Source organism: Protomyctophum bolini (assembly GCF_963924005.1).
Source record: "Protomyctophum bolini genome assembly, chromosome: 18".
Taxonomy (NCBI): Eukaryota; Metazoa; Chordata; class Actinopteri; order Myctophiformes; family Myctophidae; genus Protomyctophum; species Protomyctophum bolini.
This window is the reverse complement of record NC_137879.1, coordinates 37,665,482-37,674,416: the sequence shown is the minus strand read 5'-3', so window position 1 is coordinate 37,674,416 and position 8,935 is coordinate 37,665,482. Positions and strand designations below refer to the sequence as shown.

At 43.1% G+C, this 8,935-nt stretch overlaps 1 protein-coding gene across 1 annotated transcript in view; it reads right to left on the bottom strand.

Annotated features, from left to right (window-relative positions):
• Window positions 1–821: 821 nt before the first annotated feature.
• Window positions 822–8,935, bottom strand: part of LOC308333676 (protein FAM13C-like) — a gene marked incomplete at both ends in the record, with an annotated part of 16,093 nt that continues 7,979 nt past the window's right edge. Inside the window, 8 exons of the mRNA XM_080790131.1 lie at window positions 822–957; window positions 1,829–1,930; window positions 2,335–2,540; window positions 2,731–2,826; window positions 3,428–3,511; window positions 3,859–3,988; window positions 7,519–7,603; window positions 7,861–7,942. Of these exons, the coding sequence (XP_080646257.1) occupies window positions 822–957; window positions 1,829–1,930; window positions 2,335–2,540; window positions 2,731–2,826; window positions 3,428–3,511; window positions 3,859–3,988; window positions 7,519–7,603; window positions 7,861–7,942 (921 nt within the window). The remainder of the gene's footprint in view (window positions 958–1,828; window positions 1,931–2,334; window positions 2,541–2,730; window positions 2,827–3,427; window positions 3,512–3,858; window positions 3,989–7,518; window positions 7,604–7,860; window positions 7,943–8,935) is intronic.

Sequence of the window (8,935 nt, the reverse complement as noted above, 5' to 3'; positions counted from 1 at the left end):
AGTCACTGCAGATTCTCTTCGGAATATGATTGACAATTTGACACTGATTTACTACGACACGACGGCACATTAGGAGTCCAACTAGTACTTGTGGTTCTCAAATGTTCCGTTTGCAAAGACCCCGGTTCCATTTGTATACACGCTCAGAGTTACCAGACCTGTTATTCTAATCTAGGGCTATCTCTTCATGTGTATTACTGCTCGCTCATTTTGTATGTCTGTGGGCAAAAATTGAATATTGACAAACAATTTCCGCCACAAGCCGTCATGGCAATGACCCCTGCTTGCTCGCGACGCTCAATGTCTTGTTTTAAACGATTTTGTTACTGCTGCATCGACCTATTCCGAGTTTGGGAGTGAGATGCTGAATGGCCCGCTGTCGTCCATTGTCAGCTATAGTTACCCGACGCAGGAGGTCTACAGGGAAGGTTGAAAAGTCACACGAGTCACCACGTCACGTCAGAATGTGCGATGCGACTTTTAGATGTTGCCCCAACCCGCCGAAATAATACAACCTGTGAGTGTGTAGATTCCAACTGTCCACGACAATGTGACAGTGGAACAGAAAAAAAGAAGAAAAAACAAACGTGCTCGGACCCAGCCAGCCAGCCAGCTAGCCAGGGACACACATAGCTCCGTATAGGAGTGGTTGCGCCACTCAAAAAAACGGTCTTTTAATAAACGTTTAAATTAGCCCTCGTCTGGTAGAGTGTACACTTTACACTTTAGGGCACAAGGTTTTGTGTACACTTTCTTTCTCCTCTCTGTAAAATATAAGCTTACGATTTAGGAGCAAGAATGGGGGTGGGGTGGGGGGGGGGTCACTTCCTGTTTGGCGAGGATTTTGTCACTTCCTGTTTGGTGAGGAGGACTTCAAGGAGGCGGAGCTTGGCCTTAAGATGCTTGTATTCCTGGTATTCTGCCGCCATGGGAGAACGGTCTTCTTTCTGACAGATCCTGTGGGACAACATGAAGGACACGTTTAACCCATTTTGACCTGGGAACGATTCTAAAAAATGACAGTTTTCTGAAAAGCCTCGTTTCTATGTCAGTGGTTCTCAATATTTCATGTCAAGGACCCCAAAAATTGTAATGTAATTGGCCGCCGACCCCCTCATCTGAAAATATGTGGTTCCAGACAAGGGACCTTCAGAAGCAAAGATTTGAGTTAAAAAACGTTGGCTCTGAAAGAATATATATTCAAGGATTTGCGCCACATTTTCACGCTTTTTCAAAAGTAGCAGAACTACAAGTTCATAGCGTGGCATCAAGTGGCGCGTTATGAGCTTGTAGATCTGCTATTTTTCAACAGCTAAAGCATATAACATAATGCTTAAAACACCAAAAGGTGTTCCCGTACAGAATGGGTTAACCCATTTAGACCTGAGATCAGATTCTACAAAATGTCTTCTAAATCATGACTTTTTTCTTTCTCTCTTAAAATCCTGTTTCTGTGGTTCTCAAACTATTTCATGTCCCAAAAACATTATATGAAATTTAACATGAACATGAGGTTAGGGTTTGAGGTAGGTTGTCGGACCAATAGTACGGTATGTCTAAACCAAAGCCTGTACTCGATGTTACTGTTGCCAAATTAGTTTCATTTTTGCCAGAAACAGATATATATAGTCAAATATGACTGACAAATAAACGATACAGAGCCACCTCCCCGACAATATCGCTGGGACAGTTGGACCACAATTCTTATACGAGGCGATTTTAAGATGACCCCCGTGTAATTGGAATAGAATATAAAATTATAAATGTATAGAATTGGCCTCAGGTACTATAAACTGGCTCTGGGAAGCAGTGCATCTCTCCTCCTCACCTCCCAGTCTGACGCTGAAACTCCTCCTCAAACTCCCTCAGCACTTTGCGGCTTCTCTTCTTCTCCGAGCGCGTCTCCCTCAGACACTGCAGGAGTTCAGACCTGGAGGGACACATTGTACATAAACCATGTAATGCTTGTTTGAACGGTTAGGTTAGCGCCGGTGCTTCAGAACCAAAAACCAAAAAAATCGCTGGCTGGATTGCTGGCTGGCTGACTTGACTCCCTGAATGGGGTTCTGAGCACACTTTAGATTCCATGCGTGGGACAGAAGAAGCTGTGTTTTGCGTCATTTCCGTTTTTCTTTAGACAGCTGGTGGATGGAAAAGAAGCCAGATTCCCAGAAAAGCTTCTTTTCCATCCACCAGCTGTCTAAAAAAAACGGAAATGACGCAAAACACAGCTTCTTCTGTCCGTGCATGGAAGTTCAACTGTGCCCAGGTTGACTGACTGACTGACTGACTGCCTGACTGACGGACTGACAGACAGACAGACAGACGTCGTACCTTGACGCCTCGTGCAGATTGGCCATGTTGAACGCCTCCTGTTGACGGACAGCCTTCACTTCGTCTATCGGGGACACAAAGGCGGGGTCGCCGTCGTGGTCGCTGCAGTCCTCCTCATTGGCCGCTGCAGGCCGCGTCACTCTCTGAGGGGGCGGGACGGCCTCATAACTCACAGCGTAGTCGTCGTCAGAGCCCTCCTCTTCCTCCTATACCGTGTTAGAACAAGAAAGTCGTAGTTCATATCAAGGATTATTATTATAGGACTGTACGTGTGTGTGTGTGTGTGTGTGTGTGTGTGTGTGTGTGTGTGTGTGTGTGTGTGTGTGTGTGTGTGTGTGTGTGTGTGTGTGTGTGTGTGTGTGTGTGCGTGCGTGCGTGCGTAGGTGTGTGCCTTACTATGATGGTGAAAGTAGGGCTGGCACACAGCAGGCGCTTGATCATCTGGTATCTGTCATATAGAGACTTGACCAGGCTGTCAGGCTGCTTAGAACCCTGAGAGAGAGAGAGAGAGAGAGAGAGAGAGAGAGAGAGAGAGAGAGAGAGAGAGATAGAGAGATTTTCTATTAAAACAAACCACATCAGGGCAAAAGAAAATCTAAACCAGCTATACTGTATACTACTGATAAATGTAAAAGCTATCATGATGGTGGCTTTCTTGTAGTAAGCATCCGCAAAGTGAATGTTTTTAGGCTGAAGCAATATAACTATTACTTCAGATCTCAGTAGGACTTTTGGGTCTCTGCTATTGGCGTGATCAACGACATAAGGCCTACTGTATATTATTCATGGTCCAGTTTTCGGTGAAGAGAAGAGCATGGTGACCACCGAAAACTACACAACATGACGTCAGTCTTCACCCAAAACTGGACTATGAAAGGCCTTAAGCCTTTTGACATGATGAATGCTAAATAACAGATTACAAATTACGCAAATTAAGGCTCTGGCTTGGGGCGGCCCCTGAGCTCAGCCCCTTATAGGCCTGTGCGGAGGGAGAGAGAGAGAGAGAGAAAGAGAGAGAGAGAGAGAGAGAGAGAGAGAGAGAGAGAGAGAGAGAGAGAGAGAGAGAGAGAAGAGCTTGTGTGTATGTGCTTACTGCTCGGCCGTGCACGCTCTCAAAGTACAGCAGACACTTCTGAAGGATCATCTTTTCCACCACCATCTGAGCCTGGGTCATCTCCTACACGCGTACGCACGCACGCACGCACGCACGCACACACACACACACACACACACACACACACACACACACACACACACACACACACACACACACACACACACACACACACACACACACACACACACAGATTGATTGTTTTTCACAGTATGCAGAATGGGTACGTTTCAAACGAAAGCACAAGTCAATACAAAAACTGTTACTTTGTGGACGATACAACAGGGTGGGTAGTGGGTACGGTACAGACAGACAGACAGACAGACAGACAGACAGACAGACAGACAGACAGACAGACACACAGACAGACAGACACACAGACAGACAGACACACAGACACACACGCCTACCTTGACGTTCTCAGGCATGGCCAGAGCCTGTCTCTTCTCTCTCAGTCTTTTGAACAGCGACTCCACCGTTTCCTCCAGAGTGGGAGTATGTTGCTGTAGCTCAGGCGCCCCCTGCTGGCTAGCACCGTACCTGCAGGATGAGTTTCCGTGTGTAGTTTCATTTTTCAACATGACTCCAGTCATTCATGATTCATCATAATATGTTATTATATTAATCATTAATTCATTCATTCATTTTCTATTATGACTAAATGAAATGAAAGGCCAATGAGGCCTGAGGCCAATTCTATACATTTATCATTTTCTATTCTATTCCAATTACACGGGGTCATCTTAAAATCGCCTCGTATAAGAATTGTGGTCCAAAAATAAACAAACTGTCCCAGCGATATTGTCGGGGAGGTGGCTCTGTATCGTTTTTTTGTCAGTCATATTTGACTATATATATCTGTTTCTGGCAAAAATGAAACTAATTTGGCAACAGTATTAACATCGAGTACAGGCTTTGGTTTAGACATATACCGTACTATTGGTCCGACAACCTACCTGGCTCAAACCCTAACCTAACCCTAACCGCAAGCACGAGAGCAGCACATGTTCATGTTCAATTTCATTAGCACCGTACCTGCAGGATGAGTTTCCGTGTGTAGTTTCATTTTTCAACATGACTCCAGTCATTCATGATTCATCATAATATGTTATTATATTAATCATTAATTCATTCATTCATTTTCTATTATGACTAAAACCCACAGCTGCCAACTCTCACAACGCTCTCTCAGATCATCATAGCTCGAGTCATATATGAAATCAATTTGAATCATGATCTATGTTCTTCTACACTTACAAAAGGTTAGCTGTATGTGAATTCCTTCTGTGCTGTCAAGTTTATAACGTTTTTAGTTTTGCTGCTTAAATGTCTGCTGAAATGTTAGCTCTCCAGACAGTGACATTATTGTGTGGGCATGGTAGTGACTAATAACACTCAGAGGTTCCATGTTCAAATCCCACTTTCAGTCAGTGTATCATAATTTATAAATAATCATTGATTTAACTTTCCAGGCCTAGGTTATGTCACCGCGGCACCGCCTAGCTGTGTCTAATTTTTGGCATCACAAACTTTAATTTTCAATAAAAACAAAAATCTACAATGACATGATATCTTTTCAACAGATCTCTGCCTCAATGAGCACTAACTAAACGGGTCGTCCATACGACGTCAAACAGACCTCTCTCTGTAAACGCCAATAAGCACATAACCGACAGGACGTCCAGGACCATACAACGTCCTTACGACGTCAAACAGACCTCTCTATAAACGCCAACCCCAAAACGTACATCATATATGACGTCCTAAACGCATAACCAACGGGACGTCCATACAACGTCCATACGACGTCAAACAGACCTCTCTATAAACGCCAACCCCAAAACGTTCTAAGCGCATAACCAACGGGACGTCCATACAACGTCCATACGACGTCAAACAGACCTCTCTGTAAACCCAACCCCAAAACGTACGTCCAGGTCGCCGTCCCAGCCAGACGTCCATACCTGACAGTCAAACTCAGGATACGACATGCAGACTCACTCCGTTGCAAAAAAGACGTCCATGTGACGTCCATACAACGTTGACAGGACCTGCTGCATTGGGATAGCTAAACGGAAACGCTTTCCCGTTCAGTCTCTACGGTAGTGTGCTGAACCACTAACGGACGTAATTACATTTCTGGCCACAACGTGGGTGTCAATGCGCTGTGGCGCTGTTTCACATTTCACTGCCGATGTGCCACCCAGACTGAAGTAGCATGGGGAGGGGGCTTCTCAACCATTTCAGGCCGTGACACCCAAAATCATATTTGAATTGAATCAACTATAAGTTACAACTATCACCATCAGTATCGTACAGTAACAGGTGACGAAATTATCCTTGAACGCATGTGTACTGTTGTGTAGTTGTTCTTATGTTTTGTTTTGTTGCCCTGGTTGATGTTGTTTGGATTGTCCTGTTTGTTTTTGTTTGTTCTGTGTTCTTTTGTTCTAAATATATACATGTATTATTTTATGTATTATTTACGGTCGTCACGGATGGCCTTGATAAAGAGATGGTTCAACTCAACTCTAAAGGGAAGGGGTTAGAATACAAATAAAGGATTTCAAGACAGACAACTGTGGCTGCATGGTTTTCAATCAATTGCTTTCTTTTCACAAATAAGGAAGCCCCGCCGTGAGGCAGGGCATCAAAAAATTTGTTGATACTCATAATGTTCCTCTCCACGGAAATCTTTAGTAAAAGGCGAAAGATTTATACGATCTGAAGAGAAACAAGAGTGTACTGCAGAGAAGCGCAACTGGAACCCGACCAATGTAATGACACAGCACCTGCGGTCACGTTCTACACTAAACAAAAAAAAAAACACGGGCACTCTATGTGAGAGTAAATAAAATAACACATCGAATTCTGTTTTTAAATACGACGAAGCGCTACAGATACAACATAATACGTTCAAATATACAATGAGTTTCTCAGTCACAGGCGCTTTGCATGATGGGGGGAAAAGCAAGTAGTCGCCTGGGTTTCGTTTATTGGCTGAACAGGATCACGTGTCATTGGAGGGTGCCGCCCTTTGTCAGTGCATTTCGCACAGCAGTGTTCTCTCAGACAGTTAATATTATGAATATCACAAGAAGAACCGAAGGGAATAAATAAATGAAGATGAGATCAGATACATACCGTATGGCCATTCTACACATAAAATACATGCTTTACAACCATTAAGTTATATAATATTATGTGTGGATCTTTATGGATTTGTTCACCGAGAGAGACAGATAGATATGGTGTGTGTCGCCCTCAAGTGGACAAAACGGCAAAAATGTATTACAGCTTCTAGTGGTGACAGATCTTTTGTCCTTTGGCTTTAATTTCATTTCAATATCTAAAAATGTAAATACAAAATGCTACAGCCCACTTAATGACTGCACCCATTGAATTAACCTCAAAGGGTCAATATACCGGTAATCCATTAATTATTTTTTATTTAATTCCTGATCGAGGGTATAGTTCAAAGATCATAGCACACCCAGTGCAATTTAGCAGTTGGAATATCTTTAAAGGACCACTTCACTCATTTTAAACCTACCTTCATTATAATTGGGTCCTCACTAACGTTCATGATAAAATACCCAAATTATTTTCTACTCGGTCTGTGTCTCATAGCTGAGTCATAGGAGGGGCTGTGGGCAGAACCCCGTCCACCAGTGACATCATCAATGGGGAATCCAAGCTAATAGAAGCTGCAGGATTTATATTCCTGAAAAGTTGCAATTGCGATAATGGAAGCCATCGTGCTCACGATAATACAAATCTAAAAATATATATTTTTTAAAGTCTTGTTTAAAAGCAAATCTGCCTAATGTCACTGGTGAATGGGTTTCTGAACTGCCCACCGCCCTCCTATGAGACAAAGACTGAGTGGTGTTTTATCATGAACATTATTGAGGACCAATTATGAAGATTATGAAAGTGGTCCATTCATAGATGGGTTACTTTTGTATCAACAGATATTACAGCACAAAAGCCACACATATATAGCCACAAATAACATCACTCGAATGTTTTGTGAAAAGTTGTCAGCCCTGCTGTTGTTTGTTGTTTACCTGCAGACGTCAGTGTGTTGCTGTCCTGTGGCATCACCTGCCTCCTGGTCCTTCAACTCAAATATGGACTGTCTCAGTTTCAGCTCTGGGAAAAGGGAGAGCAGAGTAGTGCCATTCAGGAAAATGACCGGAGAATGTAGCATTCTCTTTACAGTAAGTCTTTATCGATCTATCAATCTATCTTAGTTGCTTCCGACGAGCAGTATCTCTATCTGCCCATCCATCCATCTGAAAGAGTAACCTAACCTATGTGTTAATTCTTATTTCAGGCGTATTTTAGGGTAAGGAACTGAACAGGTATCTGCTGTGATATTGAACATGTGTTCTGCTATGCTTTTATACCTTTGAGCTGTTTGCGCGCCTTGGCCAGTTCAGTCATGGCTCTAATAATCTCTGGGTTGGCACTCTTGTCATTGTAGGACGGCTGGAAGAGAGAGAGAGAGAGAGAGAGAGAGAGAGAGTGGGGGTGAGTGTCATATAATATACAGTACATTTGGCTCTTCAACAGGTGACAAGTATATGTGTTTTTTGAGTGGTGCAACGGAGGAACAGCAATGTCCGTGTTCACCTATGTGTTCACCCATGTCTATGAGCACCAGTAAATGACTATTAGTACCAGTAGGGGCGCTGTTGTGCAGAGAGAGGGATAGTGCTGCACTGTTGCCTGCTAATGAGAGAGAGAGGGGGGGGGGGAGGTGGGGGAGGGGGAGGGGGAGGAGTTGCACCACTCAGTTCACACGGGTGTGATTTTTATACAGGAACTGGCTGTCACACCTGCCTCTATTCATCCATTGAAACCCCCCCCCCCCCCCAGTGAGTGTGCCCATATCGGTCTGTTCTCTGACCACAAGGGGGAGACAGCAGCACATTCAATAATTCCTATGGAGGCTGAGCAAGATTCAAACTGACAGCATGTGTTTGCATTTGTAAAGTACTTGTACATTTACTTGTAGGCTACTTAAGTACAATTTTGAGGTATTTGTACTTCACTTGTACGTTGATTTCTAGGCAATTTACAACTGCCTGGAAATGTACTCCACTACATTAATTTGAAAACTTTAGTTATAGTTACTTTGATTATTATTACAAAACATACATTAACCCCTTTAGCCCTGTACATCTCGGCAGTTTGAGAATATCCGATCTATACAAGCTTGAGCTTATAGATCTGCTATTTTCAAAATATTTGTATGCGTTTGAAAACGTATAGATCTGCTATTTTCAAAATGTTTGTATATACGTTTGAAAAATTTCTGCATAACGAGTTTCTACTTTTGGAACTTGAAGTACATTTTGATGCCGATAAGTTTGTAGGCTACTTTTGCTCAAGTACATTTTTAATTCCGGAGTAGATCTACATTGCAGTATTGATAGTTTTACTTTTTCTACCACTGTACTATAGAGTGAAGTTCACTCC